At 58.0% G+C, this 27,134-nt stretch overlaps 3 protein-coding genes across 6 annotated transcripts in view; 2 read left to right on the forward strand and 1 right to left on the reverse strand.

Moving 5' to 3' along the window:
* TXNRD3 (thioredoxin reductase 3) overlaps positions 1-152 on the forward strand; it is a 42,219-nt gene extending 42,067 nt beyond the window's left edge. Inside the window, exon 16 of the mRNA XM_059940620.1 lies at positions 1-152. Coding sequence (XP_059796603.1) covers positions 1-63 — 63 coding nt within the window. The 3' untranslated portion in view covers positions 64-152.
* On the forward strand, positions 39-22,680 carry C11H3orf22 (chromosome 11 C3orf22 homolog). 3 transcript variants are annotated; one of them, XM_059940549.1, is made up of 4 exons: positions 39-128; positions 10,157-10,286; positions 11,288-11,419; positions 19,569-22,680. In XM_059940549.1, exons 2-4 carry the CDS (start codon positions 10,198-10,200, stop codon positions 19,726-19,728), a joined length of 381 nt encoding a protein of 126 aa, XP_059796532.1. In that variant the 5' UTR covers positions 39-128; positions 10,157-10,197; the 3' UTR covers positions 19,729-22,680. The 3 variants fall into 3 exon arrangements, with proteins under 3 accessions (XP_059796532.1, XP_059796530.1, XP_059796531.1); XM_059940547.1 differs by lacking the exon at positions 19,569-22,680 and adding an exon at positions 13,988-14,436; XM_059940548.1 differs by lacking the exons at positions 39-128; positions 19,569-22,680 and adding exons at positions 9,083-9,700; positions 13,988-14,436.
* The window catches only part of CHST13 (carbohydrate sulfotransferase 13), a 12,940-nt gene continuing 3,406 nt past the window's right edge, over positions 17,601-27,134 (reverse strand). Inside the window, exons 1-3 of one of the 2 annotated variants that reach the window (XM_059940546.1) lie at positions 20,856-20,934; positions 19,386-19,527; positions 17,601-19,116 (exon numbers count right to left, since the gene is read on the reverse strand). In XM_059940546.1, the coding sequence (XP_059796529.1) occupies positions 18,274-19,116; positions 19,386-19,466 (924 nt within the window). In that variant the 5' untranslated portion in view covers positions 19,467-19,527; positions 20,856-20,934 and the 3' untranslated portion in view covers positions 17,601-18,273. Of the gene's footprint in view, positions 19,117-19,385; positions 19,528-20,855; positions 20,939-27,134 lie in introns of those variants that run through there. The other variant, XM_059940545.1, reaches the window with a different exon arrangement.

Here is a 27,134-nt window from a genome sequence, read left to right on the forward strand (position 1 = left end):
GTGTTCACCACCTTGGAGATCACGAAGTCATCGGGGCTGGACATCACGCAGAAGGGCTGCTGAGGCTAAGCCGCTGCTGTCGCTTTCCTTGTCCCGCTCCCGTTTCTGTGAAGGCGGCGTGCTCTCGGGTAAGCCCGGGGACAGCGTGGGGACAAGGAGGCGGGACAGCAGCAGTGCCGTCCACCCGCCTGGCTGACGGGGGGGGGGGGGGCAGCCACGCTGCGTCCTTGACGTCTTAGCTCGGAGCCACCAGGTGAGCCAAGACTGACCTCTTCCCCATCAGCTCCCCCGACAGACCTTTTAGTCACACGACTCATCCAAGTCGATGTTCCTGGTTGCTAGTGTTTTTATCCCCTTGCTTTGTTGAGTCCATGGAAGTATTTTCTTTTATGAAACTGACTATAAAGTGGGCATCTTCAGCACATGGGCGTCTGGGACGCCCCCGTAGCTGCCGCAGAGCACTAGCGCGCCGTCTTCTCCTGTGGGCACGTGTGGAGCCACGGGCAGACCGCCTCGCCCGCTTCTGGTTCCCGAAAGTGACCACCTGGCCGCTCTCCTCTTCGTGTCACTGGACTGAGCAGAATATCTCACGTCAGAGAGAGATGCTTGGACTTCTCATGTTGATCTTAAGAATAATAATAAAAAGTTCTCAATACTGTACCATGTGAAATGTAATTTAAAACTATTTAGGTGGTTCTGTTCTCAGTCTGTTTCCTTACAGTCGGGTTCAGTAAGTGAACAGGTGACGTTAGGAGGTTCCTTTTGAGTTTGCACACCTGTCAGCATCTAAAAGGCCCTTGAGGTGGGAGGCCCGCCCGGGGTCATTTTGGAACCTTGTTTCCTTGGGAGCAGACCCTCCAGCACCAAGTTGAGGGTTCCCGGCGGCAGTGCTCTCCTGGGCCGTACGCTGGCTGCCTGCCTCTGTGGTCAGAACATCTGGGCATACGTTTTAAAAGAAGCTCTAAGCCAGGAACCAATTAGGGAGCACCATCTGTGGACGGGGCTGGGGCAGGGATTGGGCACCCAGAGTAAGGCACGCAGGATCCAGTTACAGACTCGCCTTTCTACTGGGGAGGTGAAAGCAAGAGAGGCGCGTGGAGCGATTGCTGTAACTGAGGTGGGAACAGGAGATGTTGCTGATTTCCCCTGGATGTGGGTTGGGGGGCAGCTGAACAGAATGCAATGCAAGCAGCTGTATTTGAGCTACATTTGGGCTACTCACTTCAAGAGTGTTTTCTCTTACTTGTTGGAGCATTTTTATAGCAGCTGCTTTAACATCTTTGTCAGGTAATACTGCTCTCTGTGTGATCTCAGCATTGGTATCTATTCATTGTCTTTTCTCATGCAAATAGACTTTCTCCTAGGATCATACACCGTAACCAAGTGAGATTTATGTCTGGAATGCAAGAATGATTCAACATGCAAAAATCAATCAGTGTAGTACACCACATCAGCAGAATGAAGGAAAAAAACCACGTGATCATCTCAATTGATGCTGAAAAAGCATTTGACAAAATTCCACACACTTTCCCGATTAAAAAGTACTAAACAAACTGGGAATAGAAGAAAACTACCTCTACATAATAAAAGCCACATATGAAAACCCCGCGATTACCATCTAACTCAATGGTGAAAGACTGAAAGCTTTTAGTCTAATATCAGGAACAAGACAAGTATGTCCCCTTTTGCCACTTCTGTTCAACATAGTACTTACTGAAAGTTCTAGCCAGATCAATTAGGCAAGAAAAAGAAATAACAGGCATCCAAATTTGGAAAGAGAGAAGTAGAACTATCTCTGTTCACAGATGTTACGGTCTTGTATGTAGAAAACACTAAAGATTCCACACGCACAGACACAGAAACTGTTAGAACTAATAAATGAGTTCAGCAAATAGCAGGATTTCAAAATCAACACCAAAATATCAGTTGAATTTCTATATACTAACAATGACCAATCTGAAAAGGAAATTAAGAAAATAATTCCATTTACAATAGCCCGAAAAAGAATTATATTCATAGGAACTAAATTAACCCAAGAGATGAAATAGTCGTACAGTGAAAACTACAAAACGTTGCTGAAAAAAATTAAAGAACACAAGTAAGTGGAAAGACATCCCACATTTCTGGATTGAAAAGCTTAATATTGTTAAAATGTCAGTTATGCCCAAAGCAATCTGTAGATTCAGATTCTGTCAAAATCCCAGCAATGATTTTTGCAGAAATAGAAGAACCCATCCTAAAATTCACATGGAATCTGAAGGGACTCTGAATATTCAAAACAATCATGAAAGAGAACAAAGTGGGAGATCTCATACTTCCTAATTTCAAAATTCACTGCAAATCATCAACAATCAAAACAGTGTGGTACTGGCACAAAGAGGGACCTATAGACCAATGGAAGAGAATAGAGGGCCTTGAAATAAAGCCTCAGTATATGAGCAAGGGTGCCAAGACCACTTAACGGGAAAAGAACAATCTTTTCACCAGATGGTGCTGGGGAACCACATGTAAAAGAATGACGTTGGATCCTTGCCTAACATCATATACAAACATTAAGTGAAAATGGATCAAAGACTTAAATGTAAAAGCAAAAGCTATAAAACTCTTAGAAGAAAACATAGGGCAAAACATTCATGACATTGAATTTGGCAATCAGTCGTGTATATGATGAAAGGCCAGGTAACAAGAGAAAAAATGGACAAATTGGACCTCAGGAGAATTTAAAGCTTTCTGCAGTAAAGGACACTAGGACAGTATTTACAGAGTAAAAAGACAAACCACAGAATGAGAGGAAATATTTGCAAGCCACGTATCTGAAAATCCAGAATATAATATCCAGAATATATCGAGAACTTCCAAAACACAATAACATAAAAACAAACCACCCAGTTTGAAAATGGGCAAAGGACTTTAATAGACCTTTGTCCAAAGCAGATGCACAAATGGCCGATAAGCACATGAAGAGCTGCTCAATGCCACTAGTCATCAGAGAAATGCAAATCAGAAGCACAGTGAGATACCGCCTCACGCCCATCAGGGTGGCTGTTGTTCAAAAAAAAAAAAAAAAAACGCAACAAATGTCAGTGAGGATGTGGAGAAACAGGAACCCATGTGTGCCATTAGGAGTGTGAAATGGTGGTACTGCCACTGTGGAAAACAGTCTGGCAGTTCTTCAAAAAATTAAAAACAGCATCACCATATGATCTAGCAATTCCACTTCTGAATATACACTCAAAAGAACTGAAAGCAGAGTCTCCAAGAGATATTTGTACACCATGTTCATAGCATTATTCACAATAGCCAGAAGGTGGAAGAAACCCAAGTATCCATCCACAGATGAATAGATAAACAAAATGTGGAGTTCACATACAATGAAATATTATTCAGCCTTAAAAAGGAAGAAAATTCCGACATGAATTTCATCAGCGTGGACAAACCTTGAGGACATTATATGCCAAGTGAAATAAGCCGGTGACAGAACTGGGGATATTGTACAATTTCTCTTACATGAGAGCAGTCAAATCCGTAGAGACAAAGTAGGATGGCGGGGCCAGGGGCTGGGGGAGGGGAAGGGGGAGGGGCTGTTTAATGGGGACAGAGTTTTAATTTTGCAAAATGAAGAACGTTCTGGAGATGGAGGGTGCTGATGGGTGCACAACGGTGTGCATGTACTTAGTAGCACTGAACTGTACACTTAAAAATGGTTAAGATGGGGCTTCCCTGGTGGCGCAGTGGTTGAGAGTCTGCCCGCCAATGCAGGGGACACGGGTTCGAGCCCTGGTCTGGGAAGATCCCACATGCCGCAGAGCGGCTAGGCCCGTGAGCCACGACTACTGAGCCTGCGCGTCTGGAGCCCGTGCTCCGCAACAAGAGAGGCCACGACAGTGAGAGGCCCGTGCACCGCGATGAAGAGTGCACCCTGCTCGCTGGAACTGTAGAAAGCCCTCGCACAGAAACGAAGACCCAACACACCCAAAAATAAATAAATAAATAAATAAATTTTAAAAAAAAACCTTTAAAAAAAAATGGTTAAGATGGTTATTTTGATCTTATGTGTATTTTACCACAGTTTTAAAAATGCATTTAATTGTATGTGAATTAGGCCTTACTAAAGTTGATTTAAAGAAACAAACCAACAGCAAAAAAAGCCCAAGACCAGATGGCTTCACTGGTGTAATTCTGCCAAACATTAAAGAAACATTAACACCAATCCCTCTCAGAATCTTCCCAAAAAACTGAAGAAAAGAGAGCACTTCCTAACTCATTCTATGCGTCAATATCACCCTGCCACCAAAGCCAGACAAAGACACTACAAGAAAAGAAAACTACAGACCAATATCCCTGGTGATTATAGATGCAAAAATCCTCAACAAAATAATAGCAAAGTAAATTCAACAGCATCTTTAAAGGATTATATACCGAGTGAGTTTTATCCCAGGGTGCAAGAGTGTTTCATAATAAGGAAATCAGTCAACGCAGTACACCACATTAATAGAGTGATGGGTAAAAACCACATGATCATCTCAATTGATGCAAAAAAAGCATTTGACAAAATCCAACATGATAAAGCCATATATGAAAAACCTGCAGATCGCACCATACTCAGTATTGAGAGACGGAAAGGTTTTTTTTCCCCCCGGGATCAGGAACAAGATAAAGATGCCTCCTTTGCCCACTGCTCATTCAACGAGTCCTGGAAGTTCTAGAGAGAGCAATTAGGCAAGAAAAAGAAACAAAAGGCATCCAAATTGGAAAAGAAGTAAAGTTATGTCTCTTCACAGATGCTATGATCTTATATGCAGAAAACCCTGGAGAACCCACAAAAACCGTTAGTGGTAAATGCATCCAGTTTGCAGGGTACGATGGAGAGTGCCTTGGGGACATGGCACAGGGAATGTGACAACACAACCTCAGGGTCCAGCCCCTGCAGTCTGTGCCCGTCCCTCCCAGGACCAGCTCCGCGTGGAATGAATCGGCCCCAAGACCCCAGTATTTCTCAGCCCTCATGTCGCAGCACACCCACAGCACCAAGGCTGTGACCACTCGTGCCCCTAGAGCCAGATCGTCCCCTGGCTTTGGTGACACCACTCTCTGTGTCTTCTCCGTCTGTGTCTCTGTCTGGTTAGTGGGCATCAAATGTTGACTTCGTCATTAAATGTTGGAGCATCTTAACCGTCAGCCTGATGCCCTCCGAACTTCTCCTGCTGCGCTCTGTCCCCTTCGGATGAGTATCTTCAGTTACTGTTGATACACCAGTGACACCCGAACTACCGTCTTAAGGCCAGACTTCACCCGTCTGAATCTCAGACCCAGATGTTTAACTGCCTAAGTGGAGGGACATCTCAGAGGGTCAGACTCAGCCTGACCAAGACTGGACTCGTCGTCTCCCTCCAAGGCTCCGTCCAGTCCCATGTGGGGGCAAAGAAGGAAGCCCAGCATCTCCTTGAGCCCCTCATGGCCTCCATCGCCACTACGCTGTGTTACTTTTATCTCCTAAACATCTCTCAGGCCCGCCCCCTTCCCTCTGTTCTCTTAGCACCTCGCTCCAAGGTGCCGCCGTCTGTCTCTCGTGTCACTTACCCCGATGGCCCCTGGTCCGCCCGCTCCCGGCCCCATTCTCTTTGTTCTCCACACAGAACCAGAGCCATATTTTCAAAGCACGCGTCTTGTCATCTCTCTCCTCACTGACAATCTGTAGCAGCCTTGGGAAGCCCCGGCGGGCCTCGCTTGGACCCGCTGCCCTCACCACCAGAGGCCTCCTTTCAGCTCTGCTGCTCGATGACCAGGCTGGAAAGGAGGTGAGGGGCATAAAAAGCGAGGAAAGCTCAGCCCCGCCGCCAGCCCCATGGTTCTGCCACCTCCCAGACCAAAGCTCACGTCCCCTCGGTACCATGACCTCGCGCCAATGGGACCCCTGGAAAGTTCTCACCCCCTCCTCCACAGCCCCGAGACGCAGACACAGAGGCTCCGAGAGGGTCCTGTGTGCCCAGGGTGGCACGGCGAGTTGGGCAGAGGCCGGGCTCTCACCTGGTGCGCCCACAGCCAGCCCAGCCCTTCACAGACCCAACCACTGTGTGAGCTCAGAGGGGCCGACAGTGCCCAGGGCCCCAGCCCGTGCCGACGCTCCCCTGCTGTTCCGTCTAAGCCGTAGTCCGAGACGCCGTGGCCCAGAGAAGAGTCAAGGGAACCTAAATCAGGCTTAAGGGTGTGGACAGCCTGCTGGGAAGTCCGGCTCCTGCACAGCCCTGGATGCCCGTGTGGGCCCGTCCACCTCCCCCGCAAGCTCCTGGGAGTCTCCTGACAGCACAGCCGTCTCGCCAAACCTCCTCCTCCGTCTCACTCTCCCTCTCTTCTGTGACGGCGAGGTTGGCCCTGCGCGGACCTCTGGACCAGGCTGGTGTCCCAGCCAGCCCTCCTGCCCCCTGACCGCCGTGAGGTGCTGACTCAGCACTGCTCTCCCGGGCACGGGACACCACAGGCCCCAGGCCAGGCGTGACCGCCCGGGCCCGAAAGGCTGCCCCCACCTCAGGGCACGAACGGCTCCGGGGAGGTCCCTGCAGGGCTCCCCTGGGACCAGTCGGCAGCTCAGACCTGCCCTGTCCTGCGTCCCTCCCTCGGCATGTCCCTCGACTAGAACCCCCATCTCGGGGCTGCTCCGGGGACCCCAGCTAACACGCTCCCTACGTGTTCACTCGCAGATAAAGGCCTGGGACATCAGGGCAGGAGGAGGCCTTGCTTTACACTATTTGCCCCTCTCCTCTCCTCTAGTCCCCACTTGGGACACAGGCGCCCTGGCCTGGGATGCTCGCCGTTGCTTGTCCAGGGGCGACCCTGACGGTTCTGAGCCTGGCGGGGCCTCCACGGGGCAGCAGGCCCCGGAACTAACCGCCCTCCCCTGCGTTGGCCCAGCCCGACGGCTCCTGGGCTGCGGCCAGGGCTCAGTCAAGATCAGCCAGAAAAGGGGCTTTTCTGCAGCCAGGGCGAGTTGTTCGCTATTTCTAGGCCTTCCCTTGCGCTTAGTCTGAAGGAGGGCTAGGGGGCTCTGCCACCAAACGTGTAGGTGTGGGTGCTCCCATCCGGGGTCCTCGAAGCGGTAACGCCCGCCAGCCCAGCCCTCACGCAGCTGCCCCCACCGCCATGCCCCGGCCAACGGGGCTTCAGGCTGGATTCCAAGCCACGTGGCTTAGTGGCTGCAGTGTCACCGATTGTGACCTCAGGGGCTTCTGATGCTGCAGTGAGCCTGTGGGCCTGGCCCCTGGGGCCCTGGGGCCAGTGCTCACCCGGTGCACGGCAGCCGGGACCATAGACAGCGTCTCCCCCGGCTCTGGCGTCATTCAGGCGGCCAGGTGAGTAGCCGGCCCCTTGGGGGGTTCGCTCACCCACTCCTTTCTGGCTGCAGGCTCCCTGCTGGGGGGCTGGCCTTGGCGGGGTGGGGGGGTGGGCAGTGGCCCTCACATCGGCCTCTTCCTGGGCCCTGCGATCCACACCCTGATGGGTCACTGCCGGGAGCGGGGAGGCAGCCTGTGTGGCTGGGAAGGGCAGCCCCAAGTCGGCTTGGGAGCAGCCGCGGGACGGAGGGCTGCCCGGGACCCGGCAGGGCCCTCCTGCCCCGCGGGAAGCAGGCTCGGCACGGTTTGCAGGGCCAGGCCCAGGGCTTAGGGGGTCTGCAGGTGGGGCCCGGTGGGCGTGGGGTCCCCTCGCCAGCCTCTCCAGGACTGCGCCACGTGGCCCGGACACAGCCCGGACCCCACCTCTTCCCCACGTGCTGGGGGAGGGGGCACGCAGGCCGAGCAGTTCACCTTCTAGAGCCTCCGTTTCCTTACCTGAAAATGGAATGATGGTAATGTGTCCTCCATCAGATGGCAACATTAAACAAGGTCCTGCACGGAGCTCAACAGACACTTCACCTCCTGTGCGGACCCAGCCCCGTCCTGGACCAGGGCCCTCTCCTGGCTCCTCGGGGGAGGGGGGCTGAAAGCTTTACCTGATAGCAAGGGGCTGGGGGCCAGGGCTACAGACAGGTCCCTGGTGTCCTCGTAACAACCCTGGTCCCACGTCAGAGGCCGCAAAGGCCCCCTAACCTGCGCTGGTGTAGAGCTGCCCCGTCCACACGGCCCTTTGCTGGCCGTAAGTCCGGGTCAGGAGGACTCCTTGGTGGGGCCCGGCCCCCAGGACGCTGTGCTCGGGGCTCACAGGCCAGGGCTTCCCGCGTGGCCTTGTCCAGGTGCTCTGTGTCCAGTGGGGCCATCAGCCTCACGGCCAGCACGCTCTGCCACAACGCTGGGGCACCTGCCCCAGGCAGCCCTCGAAGCCCTCCGGGGGAGCAGCCTGGCCCACCTCTCCACCTCTCCCCCAGGAGAGAAAACCCAATCCCCACTGGGACAGCGGCCTCCTGGGGACCCAGACCCCAGACTTGGGAAGGGGCGCCTTGTTTCCAGGAGGCTTTTTTCCAGATTTCAGGAGGTCCATTATCATGCAAAGTGTTGTCATGGAAACCCAGCTGCTGTGACTAGAGAAGGGTTGGGTGGGCAGCCCCAGCTTGGGATGGGGGGTGGGCTTCAGGTCTGACAGGGAAGGAGGAGCCAGCAGACAGTGTCTGCTCTGCGCTTGTGTGTGGTCAGACGCGGTGCTGTGGGGACGTGACCAGCTTTCGCCCTCCCCGCCTGGTTCCTGGCGGCTCAGCCAGTCCCACGACGGGGGACAGGTGCATGCTGCTGTGAGATGCCTTACTTGGGAGCGGCTCCCGCGGCTCGGCAGGGGTGGGAGGTGAGAAGGGGGGAAAGAGGCACTCCACATGGCGTCCCCACGGTGGGCAACTCCGCCCAGTCCTGCCAGGTCCTCCGCGGGCCGTGCTGTGGGGAGGGTGCCCCGGGGCTGTCCCGGTCAAGGGGCCAAGCAGCCCGGCTTTCCTTCCCCACCCCCTCCCCGCGTCGCCAGCGGGGCTGCTTCCAGGGCACTGGCTCCCGGGGAACTGTCTGGCCCGGCGCAGTCAGACCCGCCGGTCAGGCACGTCCGTGGGTGGCTGACAGCATCCACACCATCCCCACCTGGAACCAGGGCCTCGGCCAGCGCTTCGGGACCTCCCATGCTGGGAGCCGCCGCGCCTGTGGAGCACGGGGTGCCGGCAGGTGGCCGGCATCGGCCCATGAAGGTCACGCACGTGCGGAGGAGCTGGCTGTGGGGACCACAGTGCAGCCACATTAGCACAGCCGCTGGGGCCAAGGGGCACGTGAAGCCCCAGTGGTCAGGTCTTAACCCCAGCCCTTCTCAGCCCTGCCTTGGGTTACCCTTACTCTTGGGTGCCTTAAAAGAGAACCACTCCTAACTGCTGGGCAGGGAAAATGACCCAGCGACTCGAAAACCATGTGGCAGTTCCCTTTAAAACTAAAAATGGGCCTCCATCCGCCTGGTGACTGCACTCCTAGGCGCCTACAACAGAGAAACAAAGTCTTATCTTCGTGCAGAAACTTCTACGTGAACATTTGCAGCAGCTTTATTCATAATGCCTCCAGCCTGGGAACTGCCCCGGGGTCCCGTGGGTGACAGTCGGTCCAGCTCAGCCCTGGGCAGGAGCCCCTGCAGACCCAGCCCTGCGACGGCAGGAGGGTGCCAGTCTCCAAAGGGTGCCGGCCGCGCGATCCCACCCGTACAACCACGTCCTCACACAGACGGGAGCAGATCCGTGGTGGCCGCGGCTGGGGTGCGCTGGAGGGAGGATGTGGCTGCCGGCAGGGGAGCAGCTGGGAGCCTCCTGGGGCCGGTCAGCCGAGCGTCCGCTCGACCGTGGGGCGACACGGAGCCACACACGGCATAGAACCGCATAGAGCTGCACGCACGCTTAAACACACACACGTACACACACTACACACACACACGTGTACACCCACACACACTCATACACAAGCAAACATACATACACATATACACACTACACCCTAACACACTCAGACACACTATACACACACACACACACACACACACACACACTCACAGCAGAGCAACCATCCTGGAGCAGGGTGCTGAGGCGGGGCCCGGCTCACTGGCAGCTCACAGCCCTCCCCTCGGCCCCATCTCCTCGGCAGACAAGGGCGGGCGGTCAGTCAAGGGGAAGCCGTGCCGTCCAGGTCCCGACTGGCTCCTCCCGCCTGTCTTCCAGCTGTGGCTGAAGGGCGAACCCCAGCTTAGCCCCGTTCTGCGATGGACGTGAAGGCCCCCAAGGGGTCCCACCAGGGTAAGAAGAGTAAGACCAGGACCGAGGAGAAGTTTGCCAGGAAGTTTCCGTACAGGTACCAAACCCTGAGCCCAGACCCTGACCCCGGGCCCTGAGCCCAGACCCTCAGCCCAGGCCCTGAGCCCAGACCCTCAGCCCAGGCCCTGACCCGGCCCTGAGCCCAGACCCTGACCCCAGGCCAAGCCCTGCCTCCCCGCAGGCACCCCAGGAACGCACTCTGGGGCGCACAGCTGGAGCGGGGCGGTCGTCTGTCCACAGGGAGCTCCCTGACCAGCTCTGCGGTCCGTGACGGCGGGGGTCCACCTTCGCCCCCATCCCACCCTGAGCCAAGGGCCTCCAGAGAGGGGTCCAGGGCCCCCGGGCACCCCAGGGCCATGGCCAACCGCTTCCTTTGGGCCAGTGGCCCTGTCACCCATTCACAGCACCTGCTCCTGTGAGGGTGTAATGGGATCCGGCTGCGGGGGGCAGGAGGAGGGGGCGGAGGGGCAGGAATTTGCAAAGCCCCAGGGCACTCAGGAGCCAGCAGAGACTGGCAGTGTGCTGAGCAGGCAGGCGGGGCCTGGGAGGGAGTGGGAGGACCGATGGCTGCCCCGAGCGGAACCTTCGGGGCACGGCCTCCTCGTGAGCGCCCGCGGCAGGCTGGGCTGGACACCACACCTCGACCCTTGTTCTGTCGCCAGGCCCCAGACTCTGTCCTGAGGCCCAGTGTGGCAGATGCACGTGGCAGAGTGGCCCTTACGTGACGCAAGGGGAGGCTTACACCTGGGGCCTGGGGCTCCCGGGGCCAGGCCGTTGCTGCAGGGCCGAGACATAGCTCTGGGCCAGCTGCTGGCCCAGATCTCAGCTCCACTGCTTCCTAGCTGTGTGACCTTGGGCAAGTCACTTAACCTTTCTGTGCCTCAGTTTCCCCATCCATAAAGGGCAAAGCAATAGCTACCTCCCAGCATGGTTATAAAGCACTCAGAGCAGTGCTTGGGACGTGGAAAGTTCCAGGCAAGCGAGAGCTAGTCCACAGGTCTGGGCTGCAGCCCCCAAAGATGCCAAGTGCTCCTGTAGGTTTTCCTGGCTGACGGAGACCAACGCGGAGCCCCTGCAGCCCTGGGAGGTCACGAAGATGAGCAGCTCGCTGCGGGAGCAGCTGCCCCTGCAGAAGACGTTGGTGCCCACGAGGTCCATCCCAGTCAGAGGGTGAGTCTCAGGCCGGATGTCACTGGCGCTGCCTGCGGACCACGCCGCCCGGCCTTCCACCTGGTCCACACACGAACACACCACGTCCAGGCTGAGGAAACTGGGGCCCCGGGGAGACACTAGAGCCCGCGGTCCCTTCCGTAGCCGGCAGGGTAGCTCGGGCGGGCCTGGCCTCACCTGGGGCCTCGTCCACGGGTGGGGAATCAGGGCCGAGCGTGGAGTGGAGGAGAGCCAGCTCTGGGGGTTGGAGGGGCCGGAAGGGGACCCGCATTGGGCAGCACGCACACACACACACACACACACACACGGCAGGGGTGGGGGGACACGTAGCGAAACACCCAGACACCCTGATAAGGACCCAGCACATGCAAACCTAAAGACGCACAGACACACCCACTCACCCTGCACCAGGACTGGCACTCAGGTGTTAGACATAGAAGGGCCTCCCCGCTGCCCCCCAGGACCCCAGCCCCAGGCCCACGGCCCGCGACTCTGCCAGCAAAGAGACGTGAGTGGGCACGCAGGTCCTCAGAGCTGAGGCCGGTGTCTGTTCTGACCCGGGAGGCCCCTGGCTCCACACTCCATGTATAACCCTGACGAGTCACAAAGGTGCACACCATCCCCTGAACGGACATCCTGAGAGGCAGCGCACACGTGCACACCCGCACATGCACCCCTACAGAAGCGCAGATGGTGCCCATTCCCCACCCACGCTGGCCCAGGCTGTGGTCCTGGGTCTCAGCACCCCGCCCTCACTCGGCTGCAGGCGCCAGCTCCTCTCAGCTGACAGGCTGCGGGCTGGGGGCACAGGTGTCCCTGGGTCTCAGCTTCTCCTGTGAAGGGGTCAGGCAAGTCACGGTCCTGTGCTGGCAGTCAGGTTGTGCGTGGCCAGGTCCTTTGTGCTGGACGGAGGGAGTCTGAGGCCTGCCCCCCTTGGACTGCCCTCCCTCACACCCTGAGCCCCTAGCAGTGGGTAGATCACCAGGTGCTAAAGGCCAGCGCTTATCTGAGGGGTAATGGGAGCCACTGGAGTCTGGGAAACAGGAGTGGGAGGGTGGTCTCACGTGGAGCTGGGGAGGGTGGTCCAATGGGGAGCTGGGGAGCGTGGTCCAATGCGGAGCTGGGGAGGGTGCTCCAATAGAGGAGGCGGGGAGCTTGGTCCAATGGGGGAGCTGAGGAGCTTGATCCAATGGGGAGCTGGGGAGCGTGGTCCAATGGGGGAGCTGGGGACCGTGGTCCAATGGGGGAGCTGGGGAGGGTGCTCCAGTGGAGGAGGTGGGGAGCTTGGTCCAATGGGGAGCTGGAGAGCTTGGTCCAATTGGGAGCTGGGGAGCGTGGTCCAATGGGGGAGCTGGGGAGGCTGCTCCAGTGGAGGAGGTGGGGAGCTTGGTCCAATGGGGGAGCGAGGAGGGTGGTCCAATGGAGGAGGTGGGGAGCTTGGTCCAATGGGGAGCTGGGGAGCGTGGTCCAATGGGCGAGCTGGGGAGGCTGCTCCAATGGAGGAGGTGGGGAGCTTGGTCCAATGGGGGAGTGAGGAGGGTGGTCCAATGGAGGAGGTGGGGAGCTTGGTCCAATGGGGAGCTGGAGAGCATGGTCCAATGGGGAGCTGGGGAGCGTGGCCCAATGGGGGAGCTGGGGAGGCTGCTCCAATGGAGGAGGTGAGGAGCTTGGTCTAATGGGGAGCTGGGGAGCATGGTCCAATGGGGAGCTGGGGAGCATGGTCCAATGGGGGAGCTGGGGAGGCTGCTCCAATGGAGGAGGTGGGGAGCGTGGTCCAATGGGGAGCTGGGGAGCGTGGTCCAATGGGGAGCTGGGGAGCGTGGTCCAATGGGAGAGCTGGGGAGGGTGCTCCAATGGAGGAGGTGGGGAGCTTGGTCCAATGGGGAGCTGGAGAGTGTGGTCCAATGGGGAGCTGGGGAGCATGGTCCCATGGGGGAGCTGGGGAGACTGCTCCAATGGAGGAGGTGGGGCGCTTGGCCCAATGGGGGAGCGAGGAGGGTGGTCCAATGGAGGAGGTGGGGAGCTTGGTCCAATGGGGAGCTGGGAGCGTGGTCCAATGGGGGAGCTGGGGAGGCTGCTCCAATGGAGGAGGTGGGGAGCTTGGTCCAATGGGGAGCTGGAGAGCATGGTCCAATGGGGAGCTGGGGAGCGTGGTCCAATGGGGGAGCTGGGGAGGCTGCTCCAATGGAGGAGGTGGCGAGCTTGATCCAATGGGGGAGCGAGGAGGGTGGTCCAATGGGGGAGGTGGCGATAGAGGCCCAGTGGGGGAGGGAGGAGGGGGAGGGGAGAGGGTGGTCTCGGGAGGTGGATGGGGAAGGTGGTCCCGGAGGTAGGAGTCCGCATGATGTGGTGCCACACGGTTGGTCCCTCCCAAGATGGGCAGGCATGGGGTCCAGGTAGGGGCAGAGCGCAGGAGGCGTCAGGCTGCTGGATGTCTAGGCGGGTGGCGTTTGGGAGGCGGCGTGTCCGCGCTGGGAGCAGAATCTTGGTTGCGGCCCCGGCAGACTTCTCTGAGGGGTTTGGGGAGGCTCCTGAGGGTAACCGCGGGGCTCTGTGTGGCTTCTCCAGGCTGGGGGCCCCGGATTTCCCTCCACTGTCCAGTCTCCGGCCGCCACCGTCACCACCAAGCAACGCCTGGGAGCTGGTGCTGCTGAGCTGCCGCTTCCCCTGGTCCGCGGCACCCCCCGGCCGATGCCGCCCGACCCCCCGGGGGCCCCTCCTGGAGCCCGGCTCTGCGCCGCCTCTCTCTCGGCCACCCACCCCCCGGGCGCTCAGGGCAGCGGGTCCGGGAGCTCCCTTCAGGCTGAGGTGACCTGTGGGGAGGCGAGCAGCCCTGAGGAGCCCCGGAAAGGTCGCCCCGTGAATACACGCTGCAGGTTCACACCCCTTTGGAAGGTCGTCTGCATGTCCGGCTGTGTGTTCTCATTCATAAAATGGGGTGACGGTCAATTCTGCAGCGTGTGAATATCATTTCCAAGAATTTACCCCAAAGATATGCTCACACATGTAAGTAAAGATGTTTGGACAATGATATTCATTCCAGCGCTGCAGGAAATAGCAAGTGATTGGAAACCACCTAAATATCCATTAATGGCGCCTTTAAATTATGCCACAGCTGCACCGCGAAGCACTAGACAGGCATTAGAAAGAAGAAGCAGTCCTTTACATACTGATCTGGAACAATCTGCAAAGGACGTTCAGATATTTTTTTAAAGCACAGCAGAGAGTGTCTAAAATGCTGCCATCTGTGTATATTAGAAAACGGTGTGTGGGTGTTATGTGTGTGCATGTATGAGCGTGCACGTGTGTGTGGGCATGTGTACGTGGGTAACAACTTTTGGGTAGAAAAGCTGGGGGCTTGGGGATGGGCATACCATTTTCTAAATGTTTACTGTGTGAACCTAACACCACATTGTGGGTGTTTTACAACTCTAAAGAGAAGACGGGAATGGAAGAAGGGCTCCCGGCTCGCTGCAATCCAGCCTGCGGAATCCCCTGGCTTTCGTAGGAGCAGCATATGTGGGAGGGTGACTGCTGAGGATGTAAGGGTTCCCCTCTGTTCTACTAAGACGGGGGCTAGGACGTCATCTTGGAGCCTTGGGAGAGCACTCAGACTGGGACCCTCACTGTAGCCCTCCCCCTGGGAGAGAGAGAGGGGGTGGGGACCCTGGGGAGGACCAGGGTGGCCGCCCTTAGCAATGTGCGCAAGTGTCCATCTCTTTCCAATAGATGTTTGATTGTTTCCACTCTTTGCTGTGGTGGGCGAGGCTGCTCTGAGCTTTCCTGTCCGGTCCTGTCCCCTGGCACGTTGTCTCCAGAGAAGACTTGCTGGCCAGAGGGCTCCTGAGCACCCACCCTCACCTGCGGGCACCACACTGTTTCCCGAGGGTCTCTCTGCACGTGGCCACGAGCAGCTGACAGACAGAGGCTCCTTCAGCCCCACCTCCAGGCTGCACTGGCTGTGGCCCCAGAGCGTTTAGGAAACGGAGCTGGAGGGCGCGTGGGGCAAAGCCGGTGGTTCTGCCGTAGAAAAAGCTCAGCCAGTCCCCTGAATCCAGTCATAAAACGTGCTGCTCTTCAGGGCTCCTCCCCTGCAAGTTCTCCCTAAGGAGAGAACGTTTAGGGAGTAAGGAACCATCTGTTGGTCTCGCTGTGTGCTGAGCGCTTGTACACGAGGTCCTCAGAGAAGAAAACAAGCTTTGGGAAGCACCTCACAGACAAACGCGCGACACGCTGCATGTCTGACAGCAGGAGAGGCTGAGCGGGGTTCTCGGTGCAAAGTCACCCCACAGGCCAGAGAAATGACCACGGTGGCCCGTGTGGCGCATGGGGCGTGCTGCCAGAGTGCAGGTGCAGCCGCCCAGACCTCGACTGTCCTGGTGCCCCGAGTGCGAGCAGAGCCAAACACGCACAGCACAGGGCTGAGGACTCCTAAGGAGAAGGTGGTCGCGGGTGCGGGCCCGCCTTCCAGGAGTTTCTCTTACAGTCACACACGCGTGCGCAGGACCAGGTGCGTGCAAGGACGCAGGTGAGCCTAATTGCCTATTACTGAGGGACCAGTGAAATGAAAGCAAGTCCGCAGTGGATCCTCCCCAGAGCAGGTCTGCAGACAGGGATGTGGATGCAACCAGTCCAGTTGGGAGGAGGTTCCAGGAAGCGCCACCGAAGGGCAGGGAGGGCCTCCCCGCAGGCACCTGGGGCTGAGTCCCGGGAGGACTCTGCAGTTTCCCACCTGAGGGGCAAACGCTGCAGGGCGGGCCCCCTTCCCCCTTCTTCCACCAGACGGCGCTGACGGCTTTTCCCTGGAAGCAGGCACTTCGAAGGGCGCTCCCTCTGCCTCCCCTGCGGCCGGAGAAGCTTCAAGGCCTGGTCCGGCCGGTAGGCGGGGGGAAGTGGGGCTCTGCCTGGAGACGGAATGTGCACCATCCCTCCAGGCCCAAAGAACCAGGGGTTTATTTTAGCAAACTTTTCAAGCGTGGAAATAGGCCTCCCAGGAAGCTGCTTGGATGACAAAGCCACAAAATAAAAACAAAACAAAAAACAAACCAACACCACAACTACAAAAATCTGGGAAACATTTTCCTGACAATGAAAGCCCTAAAAAGCAAAAGAACACTGAAACTTCTTTTAAACAGGTCTTCGTAAACCAATCCACCCACATCCCTTCCATCCCGGGGAGGGTGCTGACCGGCACCACCCAGTTCTGGAGACTGAGGAACTGGGAAAACGAGACAATGGTGAGCAAGGTAGACGCTTGGGACCTTCAGCTGGTGACCTCAATCCCTTTAGGAACTTGTGTCTGGTTTTAGTAGAATCCCTGATGGGCGTGCCTGATTGAGAGCCCCCTGGGCGCCCTCACGACTTGTCCAGCTCTGCCCATGAGACCCTGCCTCTCTCGGATCGTCCAGTGACCCAGCTGGGACCCTAGCTCTGGGAGGCTGGCTGACAGCCTGTGCTCTGGGAGGACAGGTGTTCTGGCACCAGCCAGAGAGCTCGGAGCAGGCAGATACCCCAAGGCAGGCGAGGGCAGGGCACAGAGGAGGGCTGTGTGGTGGGCTGTGGAGAGTGTGACACGGAGACACGGGGCGCGTGCACTGCTGCCCCACCTGAGGGAGTGTGTGCGCCTGTGATGAGTGCCAGACCACAGCAGGTGCTGAGGGCTGACAGCACGCAGTGTCAGGGCAGAGCAGGAGGGTGACTTGTAATTGTGATGCCCCTGGGGTGTGGCTTCTGGATGGAGGTAACTCAGCAAACAGGTCACATCACAGGCTGCATGGGCGCTGCGTGAGCTTGGAACAAAGCTGTGTGTCATCGGGGCATCGACGGCATGAGGTAACACAGCGTGTGTAGCTTCTGAGGGGGGATCCTCATTGCCAAGCAGCCCAACACACACACACACACACCCCCCAGGGCAGGAGGCAGCCCGAAGCGCAGGGCTTGGCTGAGCTGGTTTGGCTTTAAGCCTCGACCCAGGCAGAGTAAAAGGATAGGTTTCCCCCAAGTGTCACTGTCGCCCCTTGAGCCAGAATGTAGCACCCTCCCCATGGTGTACCCCCTCCCTATCCCACTCCCCACATAACCTGGTACCTGTGGACTGCTGTGAAGGTGACCCAGGCTCAAGATGAGACAACCTCATGCCCCCAGAACAAATGGCAAAATGAGACACAGAAACTCTAAAATGTCAGAAAGTAACAAAACACATTTATTTCAAAAACATGAGCTCCCCAGCTCACCAAGGTCGTATAAAGTCTGCCACTACGTTGCAACCTGGGCTCTGTGGGCTCAGGAAGACCGAGCAGGACAGAGACCAAGGGTGGAGCCAGAACAGGGCCCTCGGTGAGCTCCGGGCTCAGGACGCCCCAGGTGGCCGGCAGCTCACGGTCGCCGCCTGAGCGGAGCTGGCGACAAGGCTGGGCCTGCCCTGGGCCTGGCCCGGGGAGGCGCGGCGGGCTTCTCTCCTAGTCCAGGGCCGTCCTCATCCGGGCAGGTGAGGTGGGGAGGGCCCCAGGATGGGCCACAGGCTGCGCCGAGCCAGCGTTCTAATCTTGCGCCACGGATAGGTTCCAGGACAGAGTGGACAAAAAACAGGCGCTCGCAACCTAGAAACCTATTATCCCATCCTCAGCCACTCAGGGGTCCTGGGGAAGCACCCGCCGGCTGGGGCGCTTCGAGGAAGCAGGCGGCAGGCACCCAAGGGTCCAGCCGCCCCCGCGGGGAGGTGGGCTGCACCGGGAACGCGGTTGGCCCGGGTGGGCGGGCCGAGGGTGAGAGAGCGCGGGGGCGGTGGCTCTCGGGGCGGAGTCAGGGCCCCGCAGCATGCGCAGTCTCCGCGCCCCATCCCCCCGCCCGCAGGGCTAGCGCAGCCGCAGGTAGGAGGGGGCGGAGTAGTTGAAGAGCAGGAAGTCCATCCTGTAGAGGCCGTAGAGGCGCTGCTGGTAGAAGGGGCTGATGTCGCGGAAGAGGCGCGCGGCACGGTCGCGCCCGGCGGCCCGGGCCCTGGACGGCGGCTCGGGGAAGCGCAGGCCGGGCGCGCCCACCAGGCTCAGCACGAAGGCCGCGTCCTCCGCCAGCGTCTCGAACTTGCCCACGACGTCGTAGCGCAGGCGGCACGGGTGGCAGAGCGCGTGGGCGCGCTCCCAGTGCTCATTGAAGGGCCCGTCGCGGCGCGTGCGCGGGTCCAGCAGGTAGGCCAGGAACTCGTCGAAGCGCACGTCGTGGCCGCGGACCAGCGCGTCGGGGCCCGGGCGCGGCCGCAGACGCCGCACGATGCCGGTGCCGAAGCGGCGCTGGAAGGTGGCGCCCCAGGGCCGCTGCAGCTTGTTGCGGTAGGCCGAGGCCAGGCGCTCGAAGGGCTCGCGCACAAACAGGAAGGCCAGGTAGGCGCGCAGGCGCCGGTTGACTTCGGCCGGACTGAAGTCGGCCAGCGAGGGCAGGCGGCCGGGCGCGTGCGCCTCGTGCGCGGGGATGGCGCGCGGGTCTCCCGGGCCACGGCCGCTCAGCGCCAGCAGCACGCGCTTCCAGTTGGTGCAGGCCACCTTGGGCACGTAGCAGTAGAGCAGACCGTGTGCGTCGTCCACCAGCACGTGCCGCAGGTCCTCCGGCTGCAGCAGGTGCTGCCGGCGCGTGTGGCGGCTGCAGGCGCGGCGCAGGAGGTCGCGCCGCTGCCGGTGCACCTCGGCCAGCGCGGAGCGCGGGCCCTGCGGGGACAGGGCGGGGGTGGGTCAGGGCCACGCGGGAGACAGGGGGCCTGGATGGGGGGAAGTGAATCGACCCGGCCTGAGGCGCGTGCAGGATGTGACTGATCGCGTGCACGGCACTCTGGACCCCGAGAGCCGGAGAACGGACATGCGACGTCAGAATCAGCCTGGTAAAGACGTCTGACGTCAGAGCGCTAAGCGCCGGGGCAAACTGAGTATTTTCTCACCGTTCCCTAAAACCGGGGTGGGGTGTAAGACCAGTAGCTTACACAGTAGTAACGTCCGGAGGATGGGGATGAGCCCTGTGCCGCCGTACCAGGGGCTGCTGGTGTCTGAGCATCTTGAGACATAAGCAGTGAGTGTCCCGATGGCTTAAATTGGCCTCAGCTAGCTTTTCTGTTGCTTGCAGCCCTATGAATACCAAGACAGGCACTGCTTTCTCCATTTTACAGAAGAGAAAACAGCCTCAGAGGAAGTGGGTTGCCTGCAGCTGTCAAGGAGAGAAGCTGGGACTCCACCTCGGGCCCCTCAGGATTCAGAAGCCGGGGCTGTGCCCACCGGTTCGGGACGGAGTCCTACAGCCACAGCCCTCATCCCTGCCAGCCTGGCTGATCCTCAGCCAGGGTCTAGTCCTTACGAGCCCTGTGACCTTCTCAGGGTCCTTGGCCTCCCTGTGCCAAGGGACAGTGCCATAGGTAAACGGGGATAATGACGCCCTATCGTACAGGATTGCCGTGAGGCCTGCGTGGGCTCCCGGAACTCGAGTGCCCGGTGCACGGTCAGCACTTGTCGGTCAGACCGTTTCTCTGCTGTTGTTTGTCCAGCTGCAGGATGCCTTGACACGTAACGGCCACTGGGCCCTCAGGCTGCGAGGGGGCCGAGCCAGCCCCACCTGCCCCTCAGAAGCCTGCTGAGAGGCTGGCCTGCCCTCCGCTCGCTGTGTGGCCCAGGGCAAGCCTGTCACCCTCGCTGAACCAAGGCCTCCCACCTGCACCCCAAGGGTGTGGGTGCCTTGGGCTCAGCCCTCAGGGCTTCGGTGAGCAGCCGCCTTCCCCAGCCCAGTGTGGTCCTCCTCCCCGGCTCCCTATTGCCCTTGCCCCGCTATGGCCCTCTGCCACCGCCAGGTACTCGGTGCCCCCATCTGCATCTCCACTGTCCCTCTGCAGGCCCCGTGTCCCTTTCTCAGAGGGGGTCTCCATCTACACTGTGCCCTCCCGTCAGAGCTCAGGGCAGCCTGGACCCAAGTCAGTGCAGGCTGGTGCAGGAAGCCATCAGATGCCATCCTCCCCCCGTGGGACCATCAGCACCTCAAGGGCAGGGACCCAGGTGACCTGCAGGCACTCGGTAGTGCTGAGTGTGCCTGCTGGAGTGTGTGTGAGCCAGACGTGTGGTCCCTGCAGGTCCCCCCGTTGGTGAGGGGGCGCCCGCCTGTCTCCCTCTGTCACAGCAGGACTGAGATCGGGGGTCCCTTGGCTGCCGCCTGTTGCCGTGGGTGGCACACAGCCCGCTGGTCGTTCTGTCCGCCACGTGGAACAGTGCTGCAGAGGGCGTGGCCTCAGTCCACAGCTGGAGACCCCAGGTCTCTCAGCCTGCCCCACGATTTGCCCTGCCGCAGCCCAGCATTCCCTCCCGGACAGAGGCTGGCTGTGGCTGCAGCCCCACGGCAGCAGGTCCACGTGGGAGCTCGGGGTTTCCCGTGGCTGGAGGCAGAGGGAGGGACGGGGCGTCTGTCCACCTACCTGGTCCAGGTCGTAGAGCATCTGCAGGGGACTCCTCCTCTTGCCGCCAAGCCAGCTGGAGCCCACGGCCCTGTTTTCAAACGCTGGGGGAGTAAGGAGAGGGGCGTTCACTGCTGCACCAGACAGACAGGCCGTGTTCCTGGGGGCTTGGCCAACTCACCTCGGCACGTTGGATCCACCTCTGGGACTCAGTTTCCCACCTGTGTCCTGCCTGCCTCTGGGGGCACTGACAGGGCCCCCCGTCCACCAGGGCAGGGTGCTTGGTGTCACTCCTGCCCCCCCCCCCAGTTGGAGGGGGCCGGGCAGGAGGGAACAAGAGGGAAGGTGGAAACCACCGCCCTCCGGGAGTGCCCTGACCACCCAACCTCTCCCACCTCCATCTGCCTTCATCTCACGCCCCACCTCTGCCAGCCACGTGCATGGAGCCCTGAGAGTTAGGGCTCAGCAGGCTGGCTGGGTCCAGCCTCCCCTGGCCCCGGGCACAGGCGGACAGAAAGGGCTAGGCAGCAGCGGACATGGCACAGCCAAGCTGCCGGCTCTCTGGTGGTGAGCAGGTGACCAGCTCAGGTGACCCGCTGGGGACACCTACAGTGGCCTGTACGTCCCCTGCTGGTGTGTGTGTCGCCTCATGGTAAACACAGGTTTTGCTCTCGCCCAGACTGGCAGCCTCCGAGGGCAGGGGTGCTCTCTGTCTCATCGCTGCATTCCTCAATCTTCCCGGAACTACCAAAGACTCATGTTTTTCTTAAATATGGTTATAGTTATTAATAAACTAATAAATTATAATGCAGTCTTTAAAAAAATCACCCAAATTGGCAAGTCTTTGGCTAGACTGACCAAGAAAAAAAGAATGAAGATGCAAATTACTAAAACTGGGAATGAAAGAGGAGACATTAGTAGTGGACCTCACAGAAATAAGAAAGGGTTGAAGAATACAATATGAGCAACTGTACAATAGCAAATTTAACTTATGAAACTGACAAATTTCTAGAAAGACACAAATTTCTGAAATTGACTCAAGAAGAAATAGAAAATCTCAACAGACATATAACAAGTAAAGAGATTGAATTAGTAATTTTTTTAAATTTCCACAAAGAAAAGCCCAGGATCAGATTGCTTCCCTGGTGAATTTTACCAAATATTTAAAGAAAAAGTAACACCAATCTCTACGAAACTCTTCAACAAACAAACGAACAAACAAAACAGAAGAGGAGAGAACACTTCTCAATTCGTCATATGAACCCAGTATTACCCTGATACCAAAACCAAAGACGTCACAAAAAAAGAAAACTATATACCAGTATCTCTTATGAATATAGATGCAAAATCTTCAAGGAAGTACTAGCTAACTAGATCCATCAACATGTAAAAAGGGTTATACACCATGACTGATTGAGATTTACTCCAGAAATGCAAGGTTGGTTCAACATAAAAATATCAATCAAGGTAATACACCATGTTAATAGAATAAAGAAAAAACCCCACATGATCATCAAGAGATGCGGAAAAAACACTGCACAAAATTCAGTACCGTTTCATGATGAAAACACTAGGAATCGAAGGGAACGTCATCAAACTGATAAAGGCCATCTGGGAAAAACCCACAGCTAACAGATTTAATGGCCATAAAAAGGAGTGAAGCACTGACACCTGCTACCATGTGGATGCACCTTGTAACCTGACAGTGAAAAAAGCGTCGCAGAAGGCCCTGCGCACATTGTTTGACTCCGTCTATATAAAACGTCCGGGACAGGCAAATCCATAGAGGCAGGAAGTAGATGAGTGGTTTCCAGGGGCTCTGGGTGGGATGGGGGGCGGGGGGGCACGCAGGCACTGGGAACATGGGGGGCAGGGCTAGTGGCTAACGTTTTGGGTTTGTACAGCTGTGACGGTGCACAGCCTTTGAATATGCTAAAAACCACTGTACACTTTAAAAACGTGAATTTTGTAGAATGAGAGTATTATCTCAATAAAAATAAATAATATTGACCATAAAAAATAATATATACAAGAACATGTGTAAATCTGGTTTACAAATTTAAATATATTCCGTGGCTACTGAGAAATTATTGAATTCATAATAATATGGAATATTCATAAGAGGAATATCTTTAAGAATTCAGGATCATATGAGAAAATAATATATTCATAAAAAGAACGAACGTTTCCATGATCCTTGGCTTTCAACCAAATGAAGAGGCTTAAAATGCTGCCAGGATGCAAGACTTTTCCTTAAGACAAGTCTTTGGCAAACAGGCAAACCCGGAAAATCTGATGAACTGACCTGTCGGCCAGTTGACCACAAGCAGTGGTTCTCCAGCTTGAGCGTGCATGGGGCCTGCTGAACCACAGGTGGCCTGGCCCCATACCCAGAGGCTCTGGCCCTTGTAGGTGTGGAGCGGGGCCCGTGAGTCTGTGTTTCTGACAGTGTAGGTGTGCTGTTACTGCTGGCCCGGCAGTGCACGTTGAGAACCGCTGATCTGGAGCAGTGTCTGGCGGAGGTGGTTGAATGAAGCAGTAAATGACAGCTGGACAGGCCGTGCGTCCAGAGCCCTCTGTGTGTACCTGAAGCCCGCTGTTCAGGCCACCTGCCAGGCCTCTGGCAGCCTCAGGGCCCCTCCCAACTCCAGTGTCCCCAGAACAAGGACCAAGCTCTCCTGTGACCAGGGCACGTGGAGGGGTGAGGCCCTCAGGGCCTGCCCAGGTCTTGGGGGTCATCGGTGGTCCCAAGACTTGAACCTCTGTTTCCTGGCTGCTGGCTGGCACGGAGGCCCCAGGAGCTGCGGGCACCACCCTAGCCCAGCACCACGCACAGCCCTGGGATGGGGGGGTCCGCCTCACCGCTTTGCCGATGGGAAAGTGGAGCCTCTGAGAGGGGAAGAGCTTCCCTCAGGGTCACGGCTGGGGATGGAGAAAAGGCTGGTGCCCACCGGGGGGCATGCAGAGGAGCAGACCTAGGCCACCTCCACCCCAGAGCCCCACGACTCGGAAGCACGCAGCCTTCCGGAAACACCAAGCGTTGTGTGGGGCCTCTCGTTTCCTGGCCAGACCACAACCTGCAGGAAAGTAGGTCCCATCCCAGACCCCGGGAGCCAGTGGGTGGAAGGCGAGAGGCCCAGAATAGCCGAGGCCAGTGATTACAGGGCTGGGCCGCCTCCGCCCAGCTCCACGCCTGCCACTGCACAGAGCAGAAGAGCCGCGGTCCAGCAGGGTGGGCAGGGTGGCCATGGAGGAGGGTCGAAGGGGAATGCGCTGGAGATCCCTGGGTCCAGCCTCGCCTCCGTGAAGCTGGAGGCCTGGGCTCCGAGGGTAGGTGCTGTCCCCAGAGGGCCACACGGAGGCATCCTGCTACCCCCACTCCCGTCGCCAAGCCCCTCCGCTAGCCCCCAGGTCCCAGGCCTCCCTGCCAAGGGCGCTGTGGAGCAGACAGGCCAGAGGGTTAGGTGGGCAGGCCCAGCCTCATGGCCAGGGAGGGGCCTGGGCCAGCCCAGAGCAGCCACAGGCAAAACCGCAGGCGGGTTCTCCTTTGGAAAAGGAAACAAAAATAGGTTATAGAGAGAAGGGGGAGAGGGTGGTGGAAGGAGGTGGGAGGGACTGAGGGGTGACAGAGACAAAGGCAGCTACACAGGAGGACAGGGACAGAGGCTGGAGAAGGTGAAACAGACAACAGCAGGATGTCGGAAATAGCTCAAAGCAAACTAGCTGGGTGTGAAGGGGCGGGAAGCAGAGGGGGTGAGCTGCCCGCCATCTGGGGGCGCCCAGGGCCCATGCCCACGGGGTCCAGGCCGGGGACTCACGAGCCATGCAGCCCCGGACTCACGAGCAGGCCTGGGTCCCGGCCCAGTGGGCCAGCGTGAGGCCCAGCCTGACAGCCCAGTGCCTGCTGCACGTGGGCTGGAGTGTCCTGGGCAGCACAGGAGCCTGCAGGGAGACCGGGGAGCCGGGCAGGAGGTGCTGGGTGGGCGAGAGCCTGGCACCGTGCCCCTGCTTTGCTCACTGACACGTGTACTCCTGGGGTTAGGAGCTATTGTTATCCCCACTTGACAGATGGGGAAACTGAGGCTCAAAGACGCAAAGAAAACTGCTGAGGCCTCACAGCAAGTAAGGGCGTTAAGCAGGCCTGACCCCAGGCCACGGCGTGAGTGCGTCCTTTACTGCCGTGCCCTACCCTGCCCTGCACACTACCCCACCCATCCTCACAGCACCGCAGGCCAGGGGGTGGCACGCCGCACAGGGAAACCAAAAACAGAGAAACCGACAAACGGTCCTTGGCCCGCTCACCCTGAGGACAGGCCCGGCACAGCCGTACTTGGGCCACTTGAGGCTGCACCCGTGGGGGAAGCTGTGCTTGGTGACCCCTGCCCAGGGAGTAGAGGTTACGACGCGGCTTCTGGTTAATAAGTTCTAGCTGGGCCAGTGTCGCAAGAACAGATGGGCAGGAGCAGCGCTGCCTGGCCCATTGGGTCCGCTTGTGACCTGCAGGCTGGGGGCAGGGATGTTCCCTCCAGAGATCAAGCCCTTCACGAGAAAAAAAAGCAATCCTGCCGCTTTTTTTTTTTTTTTTTTTTTTTTTTAAGTAGCCATCTCTCCACTTGTATTTAAGATTCCGACTCTACACTGAGCTCCACAATGCCCAGAACGGAACCCTGCTTGGTCAGATCACTCCCAGTACAGTTGCGTCCCCTCTGCCTGGGATAATCACAGGTTTTATTCCCACCACCGTGTGATTGAAAGCCCACGTGGCTTCTCGCTGGCTGATGGCAAGTCCCAGTTCCTTCCAGGGCGTCTCCAGGCGCAGCCCCACCCTTCCCTGCTCGCTCACTCACTCAGCTCCAGCCACACTGCCCTCCTGCTGGTCAGTGGACACATTAGGTGCGTCCCCACCTCAGGAGAAACCTCTACACTTTAGGGTCAATACTTCTCATTCAGATCTCAGCTCAAATGTCCCACCAGACAGCTCAAATGTCCCACCACAGCCTCCCGTTAATTTATTCACAGCACTCATTACTGCTGAGATCATCTGATTTGTGTGGGCTGATGTCTGGCTGCCCCTCTGGAAGGTCAGCTCTGCAAGGAGGGCACTGTCCTGTTTTCTTATAATCCTTGTACCTCAACTAGTGTCTGCGAGTATTTATTTAAAGACTGATGGCCCTTCCTGGCCATGGGGCGATCACCCCAATTCCTAGCCTGCCATTCAAGGCCACTCACCAACCTACAGTACCTTCCTGGCCTCCACTTCACTGCTCCATCTCATGAACCCTTGAGGGAGCAGCACATCCCTTAGCACACCAGGCCATTTCACTCCTCCATGCTTTTCTGTGCCACTCCCTCTGCCTGCAATTCTCTTTCGTTGTTTTGCACCTGGTAAACTCCTATGCAGCCTTCAAAGCCCAACCCAAATACACCTGCCCTGTACAGTAGAAAGCATAAGGGTTAGGATTTAGACGTGGATTTAAATCCTGGCACCCATACTTCCTACTTGGGTGGCCTTGAGCAAGTCACTTCGTTTCTACTGATCTTAGCGTCTTCCTCTGCAAAATGAGACGACCAGTCCCTACTCTGGAGCCTTCTGTTTTGACAGCTGACTTTCACTCTCTGGTGGCCCGGAAGGTGCCTTAGAGCTCTGAACCCTCCCGCAATCCGGGAGAGTGGGCAGCAGTGTGGTGAGCATCTACTGATTGGGCTCCCAGCAGCCACACCCCCTCCTTTTGGTCACCCACCTGATTTCCCTCCAGACACAAACCTGCTTGTTCCCTCCAGGTGGTTCTGATAGGCTCCCCACTCCCGTAGCGGCTGGGTTGGGCATGTGACCAGGTCTGGCCAATCAGAGCATTCCATCCCTTTCTGCCACAGCGATTGGCTCAGAGGTGGGCACCATGTGATCCAATCCAGGCCAATGAGATGCCTCCTTGGGACCCTGGCTGAAACCCCGGGAGAAGGCGCTGCCCGCTGGCTGGGGAGCGGGGACTGAGGCCACCACAGAAAAAAGCCAGACCTAGAGATGCGGATGTGGTTCTAGCCCCTGACGACAGAGCATCTGGCCCAGTGAGTCTGAGACACGGCCCTCTGGGGGCGCCCCGTCTCTGACTCGTCACCTGCTGTGATTCCAGGGCCAGGACAGGAAGGAGTCGGGGGTCCAGTCGGGCACTGGGGCGCCACGGAGCAGGCGTTGAGAGACCTTGCGGGCTGGGGCCTGCGGGGCTCCGGGGGAGGCAGCGGATACAGGGCAGCCGGGGGCAAGCCCGGACGCCTGCACTGAGGGGCTGCTGCTGAGGCCTC

This window comes from Balaenoptera ricei, chromosome 11, assembly GCF_028023285.1.
Source record: "Balaenoptera ricei isolate mBalRic1 chromosome 11, mBalRic1.hap2, whole genome shotgun sequence".
NCBI lineage: Eukaryota > Metazoa > Chordata > Mammalia > Artiodactyla > Balaenopteridae > Balaenoptera > Balaenoptera ricei.

Coding starts and splice junctions, on each gene's coding strand:
- C11H3orf22 (XM_059940547.1), top strand. CDS start 10,198: ATGGACGTGAAGGCCCCCAAGGGGTCCCACCAGGGTAAGAAGAGTAAG. Junction 10,287..11,287: donor GCCAGGAAGTTTCCGTACAG/GTACCAAACCCT, acceptor GTGCTCCTGTAG/GTTTTCCTGGCTGACGGAGA. Junction 11,420..13,987: donor AGGTCCATCCCAGTCAGAGG/GTGAGTCTCAGG, acceptor TGGCTTCTCCAG/GCTGGGGGCCCCGGATTTCC.